The 20,629-nt window shown below is 44.6% G+C and overlaps 2 protein-coding genes across 2 annotated transcripts in view; one reads left to right on the top strand and one right to left on the bottom strand.

Moving 5' to 3' along the window:
* TIMP3 (TIMP metallopeptidase inhibitor 3) overlaps positions 1–8,456 on the top strand; it is a 56,250-nt gene extending 47,794 nt beyond the window's left edge. The window contains exons 3-5 of the mRNA XM_006189669.3: positions 2,621–2,732; positions 3,349–3,470; positions 4,552–8,456. Of these exons, the coding sequence (XP_006189731.1) occupies positions 2,621–2,732; positions 3,349–3,470; positions 4,552–4,749 (432 nt within the window). The 3' untranslated portion in view covers positions 4,750–8,456. The remainder of the gene's footprint in view (positions 1–2,620; positions 2,733–3,348; positions 3,471–4,551) is intronic.
* The window catches only part of SYN3 (synapsin III), a 444,384-nt gene that overhangs the window by 286,311 nt on the left and 137,444 nt on the right, over positions 1–20,629 (bottom strand). The window contains 2 exon segments of the mRNA XM_032493378.1: positions 10,274–10,363; positions 13,560–13,716. Coding sequence (XP_032349269.1) covers positions 10,274–10,363; positions 13,560–13,716 — 247 coding nt within the window.

The raw sequence follows: 20,629 nt of genomic DNA, 5'->3' as shown, positions 1-20,629 counted from the left end.
GATGACATTATGCTAAGTGAAATAAGCCAGACACAGAAAGATAATATTGCCTAATCTCACTTATTTGTGGAACCTAAAAAAGTCAAATTCTTAGAAGCAAAGAGTAGAATGGTGGTTACCAGGGTTAGGCAGGAGGTAGGGGAAATGGGGAAATGTTGGTGCAAGGGTACAAACTTTCAGTTCCGCAGGATGAGTAAGTTCTGGAGATCTAATGGACAGCATGGTGACTATAGTTAAGGACACTATACTGTATACTAGAAATTTGCTAAGAGGATAGATGTTAAGTGTTCTCACACACAAAAAGGTAACTATATGAGGTGGTGGATGCGTTAACTAGCTTCATTGTGGTAATCATGTCACAGTGTATACATATATCAAAATATTCTGTTGTACACCTTACATTGATACACATTTTATTTGTCAATCATACCTCAATAAAGCTGGAGGAGAAAAGAGCCATGTCTGAAGTTCCAACCCAGCTTTAAGTATTTGCACTAAGAGATGAGGTTGGGCAAGACATATAGGAAGAAGAGAACCAAATCCTTCCCTCTGCTCATTATGAACTTCAATATAACTGGCTTTAGGCTTTTACTAAATGTGTGCAAAGTGCTATTCAAAGGCATTTAATTCTCAAAAACATCTTATGAAGTAAGCGCTTTGCCCCATTTTACAGATGAAGAAACTGAGGCCCAAAGAGGGAAATAACTTTCCAAGAGGCTATTAAGTGGCAGAGACAAAATGCAGACTCTGTCTATAGAACCTGAGTTTACCATTAATCCTCCATTGCGTTGGCTGGATTAGATTAACATCCCTTCCATTTCTGAGATTCTATGATTCTCTAATTTCAGGAAATCAGGATTTATAAACCCATTATAACCCTCCTAAGTTTGTCAAACCAATTCTAGATCTCTACGTCTATAGATCTAATGATACTATAGGATCAATATTTAGGTCAAGCTGGATTATTATAAAGAAAAAAACAATAAAATGAGTAAGATCTGCCTTTACCGTACATTTACCATATTGTTATTTCCAGAATTGACCCTAAAAGGCAACTCTGTGCTTGTCAGACCCAGTCATTTTAACAATGTATTAAAATTTTGACTCTGCATGCAAATGCTAGAAACCATGTTAAAGATTCCTTCAAATTCAAAAGTAGTGGTGATGCCAAGCTGATTTCTATGAGTTGAATTCTCACTGAGCATGGGCTTGACTCTTGCCCATAAAACAGAGAGGAAATAAAGGTGCCAGACCAGCATGGAATGAACTGAGGCTCCAATAGGCTGGCCTGGAAGACCAGAGTGAGTACTGAGATGAAACATTTGCCAAAAAGTCAAGGGTCATCCACACCAAAATGAGAAGTTTTTGGGCCCAGGAATGAGTGCAAGAGGTGTTTCCTGAAGGCCACACTTGATGGTGTGCACACAGCAGCACTCTTAAAGTCAGAGAGGCACTATCCGTCACTGAGGAAGTCAGGGTACGACGTGACACCCCCTGCTTCCCCACAGCACAATTTAAAACTGAGCGAGGACAGCACCTCTTGTTACTCCTAGCTGCATTTCCTCACTCAGCTGGAGAGCCCCACAGGAGAAGAAGGTTAAGAAGGGAGACCAGGTAAATTAAATGCTTCTGCACCGATGGTTGCACACAATTAGAACAGTGCTCTCTTTAAAAAGGCAAAGACTCGAACTCCATCAGTCCAACAGACATTTTGTGGATGGCAGAGGGCCTCATGGACCACCCTACCCCCGCCAGCCAGTTACCACTTAAAAGAAGATGGGGAGAAAAAACACAGCCTATTAGACTGAATGGGAGGCACTTAGATGAGACACCAATGAGGTGATGTCTGGCTTTTTATTAATTACCATAAGTAAATTAATAACGCATGCCAGGAACTAAAGTAGAAACACTTGTCCTACTGGAAACCCTTGGGATAAGCCCAGGGACCACCAGCCGTCCAGGCCCTGTGTACTTTGAGAACTGGGGGGATAATGGGATTGGGCAACACCTTAGTGCCCCCCCCCCGCCCCCCGTCCCCACCAGCTCACACAGTTAACAGTTGTCTGGACAGATCCCGGCCTGTGTAATGCACATGGACTTGACCTGGAATCACCAAGAGGGTTCAGCCTCTGTTATGTTCACACCATTGGCTCTGAGCACAGGTTGATAAAGGAGGCACAATAGCCATAAATGGTATTTGCCTGCATCAAAGGCCCTTGGGCATGAACTTGTGAGGCTGCAGTGGGAGACAGCATAAGCTAATGGTTAAGAGTGTGGACTTGGGAGCAGGCATATTCCTCTGCTTGGATTTGTACCTCTGCCATTCACCAACTGTGTGGACTTAGACAAACCACTTAACCTGCCTGGGCCTCAGGCTCCTCATCTATAAAACAGAATGGGAGGTATGACTGGCTGGTTGGGAAGGTTTCTTGGGGAAGGCACCAACCACAGCTCAGATAAGAGGAGAACAAGTGGCCTGATCTGGAGTGAAGGCCCTGGGGTAGGTAGGTCAGTGACCAGCCACACCATAGCCTATTGGGGAATCAGATTCAAAAAGACCAAATGACAGCATGCTTTCTGAGCCCTGGTCCTCCTCTCACGATATTCCTTCTACCTACAGATGTACCGAGGGTTCACCAAGATGCCCCACGTGCAGTACATCCACACAGAAGCTTCCGAAAGTCTCTGTGGCCTTAAGCTGGAGGTCAACAAGTACCAGTACCTGCTGACAGGTAACAGCCAACTCTAGCATCTAGACCAGGGTTTGGCCAAAGTCCACTGTTCCTTCACTTAAGAAGGATGGAGTAGGAACAGTAAACCCAGCAGTGTCCTCAGGACTTTGGCCATGAGCCCACTGAATTGTACAGAGTATCTAGTGTTGAGTCCATCTTGCTTGACCAGAGCTGAGAGCTTGAGGTTCCTATAGTGAAGCTGGGTTTTAGCCTCAGCTCCACCACTGACCCTGGGGAGGAAATATCCTAGTTCTGCCTAGTGTTGCAATTTCTCAACTTTACTATAAGTAAAAAGAGATCGCCAGTACCTATTTCTCTCCACATCAGAGTCAAGTTACAGTAAAGAGTTGGTCTCAGGTCCCAGTTCCAGTGCTTACTGAGTTTGGGATGTTCTACAAATCACTTGACCTCTCTGAGCTTCATTTTCCCCATTTGTTAAATAAGGATACAATTCGTTCGAAAAGGTGTTGGGGAGGTTGAAGTAAAATCATGGGACTGAAGAGTACTTAGCATAGTTCCTGGCCTGAGGAGGTTACTCAGTAGATATGAATTCTTTCTCTTCTGGCTGGGTTCTGGGCAAAACAACTCTCCCCTTGTCATCCCTTTCCTCCTCTAGGCCGTGTCTACGATGGCAAGATGTACACGGGACTGTGTAACTTCGTGGAGAGGTGGGACCAACTCACCCTCTCCCAGCGCAAGGGACTGAACTATCGGTATCACCTGGGTTGTAACTGCAAGGTAAGACCCATGGAGTGCAGGCAGGGGAAGTGCTGGCTCACAGCCCCAGAAACATAAGCTACTACAGTCCTGGGCCCTGGGCTGTTGGGCTGGGAAGGGTGTGCATGTCAGACCTGGGCAGAGGGGCAGGTCCGAGCAGGGGTGGTGAGGAATGCTGTACCCAGGCTGAGCAGAGGAGAGGAAAGAATGCCTTTCTACTGTAACCTGCCACCTCTGGGCTGCCCACTTGGCAGCTGCTGGGTCATGAGGGCTCTTCAGCATCCCTGGCTCCTCCCATGGCTCAAGGTTGTGGCAGGTACAGGATCCTTACACTGGCAGGTCCTGCCAGGCAGCCCCAAGTGGGCTCACCTGGGCAGATGACTCGCTGGTGGCTCCCACCCGAGGCAGGCAAGCTGGCACAGAACTGTTGATACCACTTGCTGCAGAGGGTCTCTTCAGTCTGGCCCAACTGCTTGACCCAAGCACAGGGCCAAGGCACACAGCCTTGCTGCTGTGGGGAGGAAGTTGGGCCATTCTCTCAGTTATTCTCACAACAACTCTGTAAAATGAGGATAATAGTAATTAAAACTACTACAGTTTTAATTAAATAGTTTTAATTACTCTTTTCCCCATTTGCAGATGAGGAAACAGAGGCCCAGAGAGCTTAAGAACCTATCCCTAAGTCACACAGCTCACTAAGTCTGATTTCCAGCCTAGGCCATCTGGACTCTACAGTTTATGCTTTTATCTTTCAAATTCCTCAATTCCCTACAACAGCTGGGAGCTCTCATACTTGCCTGTATGACCTGGGACAAGTTACTTAACTTCTCTGAGGTTCTATTTTTTTAATCTGTAAAAGGGAGATAAATCTGTCATGAGAATTAAAGAGAATAACATAGAAGCACTTAGAATGTCTGATGCAGTAAGTGCTCAATAAGTACTGGCAAGTGTTATTTGTATTATTTTCACTAAGGGAGAGATGTGGCTGGGCTCCACCTGCAGTGGTCCCAGGTCCCAGGTTCTGAACTGAGACTTGGGCAAACATCAGGCCTAGGTCTACCACAGCAGAGTCCACCAACCTTTGGTTGTTATCTAATTGCAGATTAAATCCTGCTACTACCTGCCTTGCTTTGTGACTTCCAAGAATGAGTGTCTCTGGACCGATATGCTCTCCAATTTCGGCTATCCTGGCTACCAGTCCAAACACTATGCCTGCATCCGGCAGAAGAGTGGCTACTGCAGCTGGTACCGAGGATGGGCCCCCCCGGACAAAAGCATCATCAATGCCACAGACCCCTGAGTGCCAGACCCTGCCCCACCTCACTTCCCTCCCTTCCCACTGAGCTTCCCTCGGACACTAACTCTTCCCAGATGATGACAATGAAATTAGTGCCTGTTTTCTTGCAAATTTAGCACTTCGAACACTTAAAGAAAAATCTATGCTGTTATATGGAGTTTATTTGGAATCATCCTCCTGGCCCCACCCTTCCCCTTCTTTTTGGTTTTGACATCACCCATTCTACCCGGGAATTTTTGGTGCCATACCAGAAAGAATGAGGAATGTATACTCCTCTTCTTCGTGATAATATAATCTATATTTTTTTAGGAAAACAAAAATCAAAAAACTACCCCATTTGGGCATTGAAATATCTACCCCTCTTTCTTCTTCCCCACCTCACCATCTCCCAGACCCTCCTCCCATTGCCTTTCTCTTCCCCCTTCCCCAGCACATAAAGGACACAGACAAGGAAGCTGCTGAAAAAGCAACTGTTTCAAATCAGTCAAGGGCAACAAGCAGATAGACTCAAGGTACGCAGAAGATCTTATACACCAAGGAGATGCTACTGCATGTCCCTACCAGACTATGTCTGTCTGTGTCTGCACATGAGAGTGAGGGAGGGAAGGAAGAAACTGCAAGAGGGTCTGGATGATGGAGCACACACACAATTCCCCCAGCGCAGCGATGCTTGGTTTGACCAGGAGTTTCTGAGTCTGGAGCAAACAGCCAGGCCAGAATAACAGAACTTTCTTAGTTGGTGAAGACTTAAACATCTGCCTGAGGTCAGGAGGCAATTTGCCTGCCTTGTACAAAAGCTCAGGTGAAAGACTGAGATGAATGTCTTTCCTCTCCCTGCCTCCCACAAGATTTCCTCCTGGAAAACTCTTTTGTAGATTTGGCCAGGAGCTTGCCTTTATGTAAATTGGAGAAATACACACACAAGTACACTATCCACAGATATAGCCAAGTAGATTTGGGTAGAGAATACTATTTCCAAAGTAGTGTTTAGCTCACTTAGGGGGATGTGTTTGCATACACATTTGCATATACCCACGCGGGGACATAAGCTAATTTTTTTACAGGACACAGAATTCTGTTCAATGCTGTTAAATACGCCAATAGTTTAATCTCTTCTATTTTGTTGTCGTTGCTTGTTTGAAGAAAATCATGACATTCCAAGTTGACTTTTTTTTTCATTTTAATTAAAATTTGAAATTCTGAGCACCCTCAGCATCCCTCTAATTGGGGTCATCTGACCTCTGTCCCTCTCCTTTTCTCCTGCTTCATGTTCGGGGGCCTTCATTTAACTGCCTTACTGGCTTGGCTCAGATGGGAGATGAGAATTAGTGTGGGTCAGGGGCCTGGGCACAGGAAAGAAAGCTGCAGTGTCCTGCCTTGGTTCGACAGCCACTTTTCCTAGGTTTGGGGACAACTTGCTCCTCTTCCTCCAGTTCACACTGATGGGTGAATGCCACCTCCTGAGGTCTTCACCTCATGGAATTAAAATTGGTGGTTACTGAGAAAGCCTGACTCTGCAATCGGCTATAGGGTTTTTGCTGTTTTTTGAAATAAAACTATAATATGAATTCTCCAATTAAATAAAGTTATTTTAAATTTTAGTGTTGAAAGTGAGATGCCAAGAGTAGGTGATAACGTATATTTTACAGAATTGGGGCTGACAGGGTGGTTATATTTAACATGATTGCTCTGTCTCTTTTTTCAGATTATGAGTATTTACCCTCTATTAGTATTTGTATCTTCAGTCCATTTCACTTTAGGAAACAGAGCTGCCAATTGAAACAGGAGAAAAAAAAAAAAAGAAGAAGCAGACAACACATTGTAATGTCTCACAAACATACACACAAATGCCCAGGCAAGGTGTTTGGCAGAACCCCAGAGCAGGAAGGCAGTGTAGGCATCCAGTTTCCTTGGGATCGATTCCATTACCTAGTACTTTTCACCTTCATGGGTGTGATATGTGGCATGCAGGAAATGGGGAGCTTTGTCCTTTCAATGGGGCAGTGTGAGCAGAAGGAGGTGAGGTCAGCAGGCCAGTGGTTTTTAAGGGGTGAGCCCCAGACTTAGTGTTTTAAGAGTTTCTTTATTTCAACTTCAACTTCAAAGTCCTGCAAGGTGGAACCCCTGACCCAGCCTGCACAGGTGCCCTCCCACTATTGGACATCAGCGTGACCTCCACGAGGCATTTGGCCGTTCTTGGTCCCTGGTGGGGTCACCTCCAGTCATACAAGGAAGGACTTGGAGTGAGGTCTGAACGTGTCACTGGAAGTTTCCCTGCAGAAAAGTTGGTGGAACCACAGTCCCATCTGCCAGGTCCTGGCAAGGAGAACAGCAGGTCCTGGGCAAAGAAGGGTCCTTTGCAAAGCAATGTTGTCAGAGGGCGGTTTTTGAGCTTTCTATAAGCTATAGCTTTGTTTATTTCACCTGTTCACTTACTGTATAATTTAAAGTCATTTATGTAGCTAAGACACTTCCGTATTTCATTCATATCGTGAACATTTTATTTTGCTAAATCTTATGTCATGTGTAGGTTGTAATATGTGTACATTGTGTTTAAGAGAAAAAAAAAATGAAACCCACATGCCGCCATTTTCCTGAATCAAATTCTACATGGAATGGAGGGTAAATACTTCTGCTGTGCAGGCAGCTAGACTGGCAAATTGGGTAAACTAGAAGGAACTAGCACTTGAGATTTCCTCCAGCCTCCTCCCTATTGGCATCCTAGTGACTCCTGGAGTAGGAAGGAGGAGAGAAGAAATAGCAAGTATATTCACATCCTAGCTCTATATCGACTGGCCCTAGGCAGTCTACTGGTCATTCCCATTCCTTTTTCCCCCTCGTTCGTTTGCCCACCCCATTGGGAAGCCATGATTTCTCCTAAAAATCCACGGCTATGAGAGCTATGATTCCAAGACCGCTTGGCCTCCTCTGGCGATCTCTTCTGCCTCCCTACCCAAGCTCTCACCTCTCAGGCCAGTGTTCCATCTGGCTGGGAGGATGATACTGGAAGACTCCTGTGCTTTACCCTTACCCAACCCCAGACCCTACATCATGGTGGTCAAACTATGGCTCATGAGCATCATTTTCCATACTATGGTTCTTGAGCAATTAAAGAAACAAATGACATACTGGAACAGTTCAGTCTCAGAGCTTTATCACAGAGACACTGTGATCCCCAGGAGACAGTACCCTCCCCTGCCCCTGCCCTTCATGTGCTTGCCGATCAACAATATGGATTACCCCAAAATGATACCCAAGTGTTGGCTCCTGGCTGCTAAAGTAAAAATATCACTAAAATGGTTTTACACAAGTAAAAACACTTTAAAAATCTGAGAGTAAAAGCAAAACAAAATGGGGGGGGGGTTGGGGAGGCAGACATCAACAACTTCTAAACTGACTCTTGGGAGGCATGAGGAGGACTCATCCCCAAGGGGAGGGGCTTTGTAGATTCTCCCATGCCCCTACCATCCTCCTTAGCCGGTCTGCTGTCCTGAGACCCAGAAGTGATGGAGAGAAACCAACCAGAGAAAACCCTGTCTGGAAGGAATGTATTTGTTGCTAAATTTTGTAGCACTGTTTACAGTTTTCCTCCATGTTATTTATGAATTTTATATTCCGTGAATGTATATTGTCTTGTAATGTTGCAAATTGTTCACTTTTTATAGTTTGTCCTTTATTCTAAACAGTAAAGTGGTTTTATTTCTATCACATACCTGCAGTCTCTTGCCTCCTTGTGTCCTGACTGCCATTGGGGGTTATAGAGACCACAGAGGGCCTTGAAAGCCAGTCAGTCCTGCCTGCCTAGGTTCCTGGCCTAGAACTCCCCTCCCTCCACTCACTTCTACAGCGTGGACCCTCCAGTACTTTCACCAGGCAGGAACATTTCCAGGAGAGGCATCCTAGATTTTCCTCCTGGCTGCTAATCCAGACCTGACCTTGGTCCCTGATTTTATGGCCAGGGTTCTCCTGAGTTCTGTGGAATCTGGATCTCTATCTAATTACCTATTAGTGGTACAGGTATTCCCAGACTGGGGCCCTGACTTGGCCTTCTCTGTTTTCTTCCTAAGAATCTCAACCCAGTGGGAGTAGGAGGGGGAGGCTAAAACAGCAGTCCTTGATGCCAAATGCCTGCCTGAAAATCCGAGTATGGCTTGGCCTAGTTGGGGATGCCAGGAACTCACTAGAGCAGTGAACCCCCCCCCAGAACTTACAGCTGGGCCTGTCACCCTCAGTGGGTTGGGTTGGCTTCAGACCCCTCACTCAACTTTTATCCCATTGTTGACAATGTTCCAGAGCATAGCTTTTGTTCCTATTTTAAAGATACTCTACTTTGAGCACCTATCATATGCCAGGCACAGCACCCTATGTATATGAGCACATTAAATCTCAACAACCCAATGAGGTATTTCCACTATAATCCATGGTTTTCAGCTGAGGAAGCTGAGGCCCACCAAGACCCAAGACCTACTAAGTAGGCAGATCCAGCATTCAAACTCAGCCTGGTTTGATGATAAACCCTGAATTTTCTCCACTGTGTTCTCATTTCATTGGAACATGCTGGGTTCCACAAGCCCTTCTTATTCCAACCAGCATATCTTGGATTCAGTGACTCTCACTAGATCAGATATAAGGGAAAGCTAATTAATCAGATATGCCTCTGCTTGACTAGACTATCCCCCACCTGGAGACACCTATCAGTGTCTCCAAACAGAATTGTCCAGCTCAGCAGCCCGAGCTTGGGAGTCCACATACAGGCTGTCATCCCCCAGCTGGGATTATCGGATACTCTGTTAACCTTCCTGTTCCCCAAGACTCACAATCCTTGCAAGGCATGCATGGGGCCATGGCCCTACATTCCTTTGACCCATTTAAGAAGACCACTGACCATGCAAGCAGGCATGTCACAAGCTATTTCCAGCTGCCCAGAACTCTTTCACACAACTCCTTCTGGTTGTAAGATGGAGAGCTCTCCACCCCATCCAAAAAGACTCCGAGTGGGAGACAATCCCACATATGCCAAACTAGGCTCCAACCACTTCCCAGAGACAACCTTGGGTATGTTCAAAAGTTGGAATGCAAAGAGTACACACAAGGAAACTTCCTTTCGATGATCAATGCAAACAAAATACTATTGCTTTTATTAAAATAAGAATTGGAGCCCTGAGGTCCCTCTCAGGGCTCAAGTGAAATAACATCCTACCTTTGAAACATCTTTCACCTTTACTAACAACCTTTGGTTCCAACATGCCAGCTTAAGTTGTCTCCTGATCTTCTGAACATGCCCGAGGAGTGCTGTCCATCTTTGCCATTTGCTTTACTGCCTGAAATTTCACCTGAAGACCTGATTCTCCCTAGGAAAGCCAGGTATTCCTACAGGATGTCATGGCTCTACCTTAGAGTCCAAGTGCTCAGGGAAAAGCCCCTGAGCCCACCTCCTCCATTCAAACAGATAGAGAACATGGACATCAGTGTTTGCTCCATATCACAAAAATAAGCAAAGTTAAAAAAAAAAAAAAGAGGCACTCACCATTGGCTTATGGTTGGGGAAAAACGTTTGCTCCACAAGCGGGAACTTCTCAGGACCCAGAGAATGGAAGATCTTAATGAGCTGAGAGAACTAGGACAGAATACAAGAGAACATTGGTCAACCAATGTTACCCAGTATGGTGAAACCTCCCCCTTGATCCCAGGCCTCAAGCATCTGTCTGTTCTGAGCTAAGATCCAGTAGTTGTCCCAAGCCTATGGGATAGAGGCCAGAGTCCTTTGCTGAACATTCATCCTCTCCACCATCTGCCTGCACCAACCCCTCCATTCCTGCCAGGCCTACTAAGTTCAGCTCAACCACATTTAATAAGCACTTACTCTACTCTCAGCATTTCACACAAGCACAACCTGCTGACCTTCATGCCATGTCACCTGCCTGCAATGCCCTTCTTTTTTGAGACACATATTGTGTAGTAATTTATGGTGTAGATTCTGGGTTCAAATCCTCTACCACTTACTAGCTGAATGACCTGGGAAGTCACTTCAGGTTTCTGAGCTTCAGTTTCCCCATTTGAAAATGGAGAAAACAAGAGATCCAACCTCACAGGATTGTTGTAAGGATTAAATATACAGTGTATTAAAAGCAGGGCCTGGTCCGTAGGTATACTCGAATATTGAATAGTATTAGTAGTAAGCTTTTCTCTGCTTTTACAACCCCACTTGTTTCCAACAGCATGAGCTGCATCCCTTCCACACTGTGCTCCCCCACTTCAGCACTATCTTCTTTTGCCACAGAGATAGCTACTGTCCCCAGGACTAAGGGGTAAGCTCCTAAAAGGCAGGCCTCAGACTTACAGTCTCCTCCCCACCCCACTCAACATCTCTGGGAGCTCGCTCTGTGCCCAGCACTGAGCTTTAACACTGGGGCAGCATGCTGAACGTGCGGACCAGGCCTAGGAGAAAGACAGTCTGTGGGCAGATGATTGAGATAATAATGTCTTTCTAGAGGGATGCAAGGGGGATGTGGGATTTGGAAGAGGGCAGAGTGTGGCGAGGATGACACCCTAAAGCAGATGACAAAAGAGAAAGAAGAAGGGTACTCCAAGCGTGCAGTGAATCTACTGTGCACTGGAGACACTCGGTGGCTGCTGTGGCAGTGGCCCTCAACATGAGGGACAGTGAGAGAGGAGGCTGGAGAGTGATCCATCACAGACCACCAGGAGCCTTAAAGTCTGGACAAAGAACTGAGAATTCACCCAAAGGCAAAAGGAAGCTGCTGGTGGATATATGCAGGGAAGAGCAAGGTAGATTCTGTGCAGGAAGAAGGAATAAGCCGCAATGTGCACCCTAACGTGGATGCCCAATGGCTGGAAGATGAGATAAGTCTTCTGCCAGATTGACTTAGAGGTTAACTCAATACTAAGAGCTCACACAGAGAGAACAGGTAACTTGGGAACTTCCTGCATCAGGCCAGGATTGGTCTGGAAACTCTTGGCCTGCAGCTGTGTTGCAACATGGTGTCAGCTTAGTGGGTTTGAGGGACCTCAGAAATATGGGAAATGACGGAGGGTACCTCATTTTACAGATAAGGAAACTGAAGTCCAGAGAAGGAGAGGAATTCCATGATCAAGAATATGAGTTTTGGCGATGCCCAGCTCCACGACTTTCCACCAGCTACATAAGCCTCAGTTTCCTCATCTGTACAATGGAGAAATTAGAAATACCTACTCATCAGGGTGGTTTGAGGATTAAATATAATATTCATGGTAAGGGCTCAGCACAGCATAGTTAGTGCTAATAAATGGTAGCTGCTACCATCACCATGACTATGTGGACAAACAAGTAGGGAGAGCTAATACTACCTAGGACCTTCCTGGGACAGTGGTACTTGAATCTGAGATGTTGTAGGCCTAAAAGGTCAGTTAGGACAGAATGAGGAGATCAGAGCCATGGTAATAGTGGTTAAAGACTATCCATATCTATTAAACTAATGCATGTATGCATTCAGTAAATATTGAGTGCCAACTCTGCAGAGATCTCATTCCTAACAACAGGGACAGTAACAGTTGTCACCATTTACTGAGTGTGAACTTAATATCATCCACCATTCTAGGCACCTTATATGTATTAACTCATAACCCTACTAGGAAGGCCCTATTTTATCATCCTTTTACAAATATGGAAAATAAACTCAGAGAGGTCAAGCAAGTTGCTCAAGGCTGCACAGCTTATAAATGGAGGAGCCTGGACCTAGGCAGTCTGGCTCCAGAGCCCATGTTCTCAACCACTGCCCTACCACCAGAAAACCATGCAGAGAGACAACAAAAGAAGAGATGAGATGGCTAAGAGCTTCACACATCATATTCTACATACCCCAACCTCTACATCTGTCTTTCCCTTTTCTGCTTTGTTTTCCCCTTGACCCTTTTCATATGTCATATTATGTATCTGGCATGTTTATTAACATACTGCATGTGGCCTTGCTCACTAGAATGTAAGATTCAGGGTTTTGGTCTGATTTGCCCACTGCCATGTTCCTAGGACTTAGAACAATCCCTAGAACACAGTAAGTACTCAATAAATATTTTTGCATGAATGGATTACTTCAAGTAGGGGAGCTGGATAATACAGATGAATGGATAAATATATCATTCTATGTGGAGATAAGTATTTGGGGGAAAAAATAAAGTAGGGTAAGACATTTGAGAGTAGTCGAGGAGTGAAGGAGTTATATGCTAAGAAAAACCTTTCTTCAGGTAACATCTGGATGTAAACTCAAATCAAATGAACGAATATGAAACTAATGAATAAAAGTGAGTGGGGAATCAAGCCTTACAGGTTGGAGAGAGTTGACTTCAAGTTCCATTTTCACCCCTCCCTGGCTCCCTGACCCTGGGGAGTTCCTTAACGGCTCTTAAGCCAATCTTCCTTCTCTGTAGAGTAATGACGCTCACTTCACATGATAGCAATAGCGTGAGCACCAGGCAGCACAGTTTTGTAGTACATAGTAAGTGCTCGACACACAGTGCCAACTTTAACAAAACTAGCTATATGCTCAAATATTAGTAAGAGCAATAGGGTACCCCCTTACCACTAATATTATTATAATAATAATAGTATTAATATAATAATAATAATAACACTGTATCATAATATCTGTTGGGTAATAATTATAAGAAGGGATTTGGGATCCAAGTTGTTTATTCAGTTGCTTTAAAAAGACTCCTTTCATTACTGGGCCACCATGCTGGGGAATGTGTCCACTTGAGGGCTGGGAGGCCGGCCACTGCCTCCCCTTCCTTCTGGGTCAGCCTGGCCCGGCACCTACCACCCAGGGCTTGCTGCAAAAGTTGTAGATGGAGTAGAGGGAGTTGATGGCGGGCAACCCTCCGTACTGGAGACCGATAACCAGGCTGCGGTAGTCTTCACCCAGGGCCATGCTGTAGGCATGCTGGCGGACAAGGATGAAGTCCGGCTTGAAGGATCTGCCAAGAGAGGGGCCGAAAGCAGTGTTACATACGTTACATTGATGGAAAAATCAAGGCATCAAGCCATAGCCTGCTGAGGATAGCACCTCAGTTTAGAATGGGGATGGGGTGGGAGAGTGTGGATGAGGAAGATCAGGTGCAAACACACAGCAACTACAAAGTAAAAGGACTGAAAACAACTCACACTTTTTCATTTATTTTTTAGGCTGCTTTCTAAATTTTCTACATTGAACAAATATTTCATCTGAATCAGAAAAAAATGTATCAAACAGTTCAGTGAATATACTGTGATTTTACTAGGCACTGTAGTGGATGCTCATGTTACTAAGTCCTCACAATGGCCTTAGGATGTGGGTATTGCAGCCATCAGCTCCATCTTACAGATGCACACCCTGAGGCTCAGAAAGATCAGGTCACTTGCTCAAAAAGACACACTGAAAGTAGGTGGCAGGGCCAATCTGTGTAGCCGCACAGCCCTGGCTCTCAACGACAGTGTAGCGTGGTTTCCTTCTGTGTATTTAAAATGTGTCTTGTCCTTTCAAGTAGCAGCCTCTGGAAAGCAGCAAGAGGACTAATGAGATGGCTGAGAACACACCAGGCTCTCTGCTAGGTCCCTCTGGAGAGAAGATCCTGATTAATGTTCACATGCAGATGTGGGTAAGGTTGGGATTATTTCTCCATTTTACAGATGGGGGGGGACACTTCAGGTCAGAGAAGTCGGGAACTTCCCCAAGTCACAAAGCTGGGAAGCAGGAGAGCCATGTTTGAACTCAGGTCATCTGGCTCCAAGTCCAAACACTTTTCCCTCCCTCACGCAGCTTCAGGTAGATTCACAGGCTGTTTTATTCACACTGCCAAGGATCCACCTGTTTCTGGATTCCTCACTTCTAAGACCCACAAGAAAATCAGACTCATAGTAGATAGGTGGTTTACACTCAAAATGGTGTGATCCATTTGGCCCATCCAGAGTCAGACATTTGGCTTCAAAGAAACTACATCTCTTTAAAATAGTTCAAATTCAAATTAAAATAACTCTCAAAGGGAAAGGACTTGTCCCCAGTGAAGACAGAGGAAAGAGTGCACTGCAAATGTAGCTGCTTCTCAAATCACTCTAAACTTGGGCCTCATGGTGCCCCCAGGGGCTGGAGCCCAGGAGCAGGAGCGTAACAAGGACATGTTGAAAGAATGAATGATGTACATAAACATCACCCTTTCGTTCCCAAAGGAAAGGGCAAGGGACTCCCCGGCTAAGTTGTAACTGGCCCTGAGGGTGGCCATGTGGATGGTGACATCTGGGTGTGGGTGGCATTGTGCTCATGGAAGCAATCAATTATGTCACTGTGGTTAGGATTAGGGTTGGGTTAGAAGCTTGGAAATACCATGCCTACATCCTCATTGCCTTCTTAGGGAGGAATCAGTACCACTAGTGCATTTTACAGATGTGGAACTGGAGCCCTGTAGCCAGGCAGTGACGTGGCCCAGGTCACCCAGCAAAACCATGGCATGGTAGGAGGTCTACCCACTTCCCTGCTCTCCTCCTGCCTTTGCACTCCACTTTCCTGGGTCTTACAGCAACAGAAGGAAGGGAGGAAAGAAGGGGGCACGTGTATCTCTAATAGGGACCTGATGACAAGAGGGAGCACTGACTTACAACCATTTTCTACTTTTATCTGATTTTTAAAATAGCATATGGAGGAGAAGCCAAGATGGCAGAGTAGAGAGATTCACAGCTCGCCCTCTCCCACAAATACACCAAGAGTCACATCTACAAACCCGCTGAATCACACGGAACACCTACTGAACTCTGGCAGAGTGTCATTTTGAAATACAGGAAGATTCTCACAAAATCCAAGAAACAACAAGTTTATACTGTATAGCACAGGGAACTATATTCAATATCTTCTGGTAACTTAAGGTGAAAGAGAATATGAAAACAAAAATACATATGCTCCTATATGACTGAAGTATTGTGCTATATACCAGAAATTGACACAACATTGTAAACTGACTATACTTGAATAAAAACATATTTTAAAAAAATAATAATAAAATAAAACAACATATGTTCACTGTGCAAAAAAAAAAAAAAAACCCTTGGAAAACACAAAGAAGTAAACAATATTACCTGGAATTCTCAACTCAGAAAATCCTAAAACTTTTCTATGTATTCCTATATATATAGTGATCCAATAATCTATTTTAATGTATCTAATATGCATTCATATTGATAAATGATTTCATGCTTTCTATTATGATTTTTCTGTTTTCCACATATTATAGTGTATCTTCCCTACCAAAAGATCTTCAAAAATACCATTTCTAATGGCTACCTAATAGTGCACTGAATGGATATACCATACATATTAAGCCAACCAATCACCTTCTATTATCAAGTAGGCTATTTCCAATGTTTCACACATGCACATCTTTGCACACATATCAACCTCTTCACTTGAAACTATTTCATACTGTAAGATAGATTCTAAGAAGTGGGATTGCTAGGTTAAAGGGTATGAACTTTTTTTTAAAGATGCTCAAACAGTACCCCTTCTTAAAGATGCACATCACTGTTACTACATCTCACTACAGCCTCACCAGCACAGCAGATTTTAAAAATGTTTTTCAATTTGATAAGCCACTTTTCCCAAAGAATACCCTGCATCCCATTGCTATTTTAGTTTGCATTTCTCTGATTTTAGTGAGATTGAGTACTTTTATTAACCATATGCTTTTTCTTCTCTGTAAAAGTCTGCTCACATCTTTCCCCATTAAAAAAAAAAAAAGGCGGCCTCACTGTTTCCTCACTGACGTGAGCACTGTGTTAGGATGCAGCCTTTCATCTGTCATGTGTGGTCATGTTCTTATTAGTTGCTTGCCCTTTTTTATGGCTGTGAATCTTAACAAAACATACCAACATTTTTCCATTCCCCTCGAGTCTCTCTGTTTTGATTTCTCTCTTTGCTGTGATGCTCAGAGAGTCCTCTGGGGCTTCAGTTCTGACAGTGCGATGCCCCCTCTTCCTGGCACTGTAGTTTCTCTCTCAGACAACACGGTACCATAGTTGGTGCCTCACTAGGGCAACTCTACTCTGCTCCAGGAGGAAATAATTAAAAGCCTTGTGTTGGCCAGCCTCATAGTTTTTCACTGTTTGTGAAGAACTCCTAAGAGAGACACATAGCCTGAGGGGTGGGGGAATCTGGCTCTCTAGAAAAAGAAGGTGTCCTTCCCAGACCGCCTTCCAAGAGGAGTATCTGATGGCCTGTCTTGTGATACTCTGACACTAGTCCCACATATTATAGTGTTCTTTCTCCAGGGCATCTAGAACTCACCTCTAAATCAGATCTTTCTTACTCTTTGAAATAAAGTAGTGGTCACTTCAATGTTCATAGAAGCACTATTTACAATAGCCAAGACATGGAAACAGCCTGTATGTCCATCAACAGATGACTGGATAAAGAAGATGTGGTATATTTATACAATGGAATACTATTCAGCCATAAAACCCGACAACATAATGCCATTTGCAGCAACATGGATGCTCCTGGAGAATGTCATTCTAAGTGAAGTAAGCCAGAAAGAGAAAGAAAAATACCATATGAGATCGCTCATGGGAATCTAAAAACAAAACAAAACAAGACATAAATACAAAACAGAAACAGACTCATAGACATAGAATGCAAACTTGTGGTTGCCAAGGGGGTGGGGGGTGGGAAGGGATAGACTGGGATTCCAAAATGTAGAATAGATAAACAAGATTATACTGTATAGCACAGAGAAATATATACAAGATCTTATGGTAGTTCACAGAGAAAAAAATGTGACGATGAATATATATATGTTCATGTATAACTGAAAAATTGTGCTCTCCACTGGAATTTGACACAACATTGTAAAATGATTATAAATCAACAAAAAATGTTTTAAAAAAATAAAGTAGTGGTCACTCCCTATTTGTACTCAAGGATTTGGGAATCTCAAGCTTCCAAATTCACAAGTGCTCTTTGAAAACTATACATCATGTCCCTGCTTAAAACCCTCTGAAGGCTTCCCTCTTTCTAATGACAGATTCTCACCTCCTCTCCATGGCTACAAGGCCCCTGCCCACCTCTCCATCCTCATTTCTAATTTCTCCCCTCTCTCACCTCCACCTGAGCCACACTGACAACTGCCCCTCCCTCTAACTCTCTTTTTAGACACTCTTCTCCCAAATTGTGCATTATGCCTCATTCTTATCACTTACTTGTTGGCTCAAATTCATTTCCTGAAAGATACCTGTCCTGTTCACTCTACTGAAATTTGCCCCAACTCTCATATTGCCTTATTTTCCTTTCTTCGTGGCTCTTGTGACAACTGTATTTCTCCTATTTATCTGTTCAGTTGTTTATTGTCTGTCTCTCCTCTCTAAAGATGTCAGTTCAGTGAGAAAGGCGATCTGCCCATCTTGGACAAAATTGGCCTCATTGATGTTTTCAAATGAACGATAGGGTTAATGAAGCATGTATACATGAAAGAACAAATAAACACAAAGCGGAATGGCCACTAGAAAAAGGCGTGACCTCCTTCCTTGTGGCCCTGGATAACCTAGCGCTGATGGCCAAAGTAGCTAGGAGATAACTTGTGGCCCCTAATAACCAGAGGGCTGCCTTATAAGGCAACGAGTCCTGTATTTCTGGAGGTATATTAGCATCACCAAGAAGGTTTTAACCCCAGGGAATTCAAGCTGGACCCCATAACTGCTGAAGAGTCTCAGATACAAGATGTGAACAATAAACACTTTCCATATGTAATGTATTAGGGCAAGCCAGGCATTTGTCATGGTTCAAATTCTGCCATTGGTTGATGCACAGAATACACAATATCCTTCCGGACAGCCTAGGATGTGAGGTATTTGCATGGAAGACAGAACAATTAGTGACTTCAGTACGTGGTTCTTCCCTCCGTAACTAGCACCCAAGGTTCTCTATATGGTCAGAGAAAAGCCAAGTCCACCATGTCACTCCAGCATCAAGGATGTGGCCTCCACCAGGCCCTGACAGGCGACCAAGCACCCCTGTAGAGGCTGAAGATCCTGAGATGATTGGGACATAATCCCTGCTTTCACAAAACTCACAGTCCTAGAGGAAGTAGGTGCAACACTAAAGGATAAGGATTTGCTAAAAGAACAAATGAATAAGTGAGTGAGTGAAATATCACAGGTATGTATGAGACACTAGGGTAGCCCAACTCTGTCTGGGGAGGGTGTCGAAGAATGTATGCCAGAAGGGACATTGGGTTTTGAAGGAAAAGCCTGTGGGCAGGGTTTTGAGGGTTTCTAGGCAGAGACAACAGTGCCTGCAACTGAATGAACAGAACCTCTCAGAGGGAGTTGTAGTGGACTGTGCTGGTTTTTGTTTTATCTGCCCAGTACCCACTTTTTTTGGGGAAACAGACCCCATGTAAAATCCTCTCCAATCAGAGAACCACATTTCCCTGGGCAATAACTGGTCTAAGGATTGTGTCGCTGATGTAAAAAAGGCCTGTTATAATCCTCCTGAGTGGCCAGCTAGGCCCAGTTATGTCACCCGGGGCTGACAGACATCAATTTTTCCTGCTCCATGGAGGGGTCTCACCTAGAATAGAGGTATCCCTGGGAAGAAGACAGGGAGGGAGACAAAATCCTATCTGCATCACTGAGTCCCTGAATCCTGCTGAGCCTTATACCAGAGCCATCTTTATCTTGAGTTATGTGAGCTATTAAGTTTTCTCTTTAGCCTACACTAGGTTGAATAGTGTCTGGTGCTTGACATCACTATTGCTCTGACAGATACTGGAAGGAAGTGGGAAGACTGCAGTTAGCTACATTGCTGGAGTATAAGGTCTGATGAGGTGATGGCAAGAAATGAAGCTGGGTAAAAATTCCCAACAACTCTCATGAACCCCTTCCTGCCCTTCTGTCTCCACAGACCCACTGGTCCCAAGCCCAGTCTTTCATGCCTGAGCAAGAAGGCCTCCTTCAATCCCACACAAACTGGCACATCCTGGCTGGAGGCTGTACCTGGGTTTTCTTGTTATTTAGACTTAATATGAGCCATATTGTTTGTTTCTAATCCATGGTCTTTCTCAGAAGTGGCAGTCGGCACTGGAATGGAAATCAAGGACAACATGTAATTGCATGGTAGAGATGGGACAGGTGATGCATTGCTGGGAGATTACTGGGTGCTTCAGGCAGCATCAAGAGGCAAGGGGCCAAAGGCTGAGTGACGTCTAACCATCAGAGAAACATAATAATTCTCTCAATATGCAGAAGCCTGTGGTACTAGAATAGATTTTGACTGGACTTTGCCTAGGACTTAGATTAATAAGCAGAAGCCTCACTATTCTCAGCCATTTGACTGCTATTTTGTAATGGTCCCCTGTTCCCCAAGGGCCAGGTTGACTAAGGGTGACAATGAAGCTTATTTTGGTCACATGCTGACCCATCATACCCAAACTTGACCGTAGCCAGGCCCGGGAAGGCTCCTGACTTCCCAACATCTGCGACCACTGGCAGAGACTTCAGATGTCCTCTTAACTTCTCCATACTTCTCACAATCCTTCTCCATTCCCCTCCACCTCTGAAAATTCAACCTTAGGTACCAAATCTGTGGAAAGGAGACCAAGAGAACTGAGCAAATCAGCAAAAACAAGTGTCCTGAGGAAAAGGGGAGGGAGGAATCAAGGCATCGAAATGGTCTCCATGCTCCTTAAGGCTTAAGGACCACGATCCTGCAGCAAGGACAGATCAGAGGAGATGTGCACACTTGGCAGGCGGAAGGCTTTGAATGGGCCACATGGAAAGACTTTGGGAATTAGCGATGCTTCCCGCCAGCCCGTGGACTGCAAGAAATTAGTCCAGGCTGAAAAGAAATTAGGTGGCAGCCAACCAAGAATC

Source organism: Camelus ferus, chromosome 12 (genome assembly GCF_009834535.1).
Source record: "Camelus ferus isolate YT-003-E chromosome 12, BCGSAC_Cfer_1.0, whole genome shotgun sequence".
In the NCBI taxonomy this organism is placed as follows: Eukaryota; Metazoa; Chordata; class Mammalia; order Artiodactyla; family Camelidae; genus Camelus; species Camelus ferus.
The sequence above is the reverse complement of the archived record's forward strand: the minus strand, read 5'-3'. Positions and strand labels throughout refer to the sequence as shown.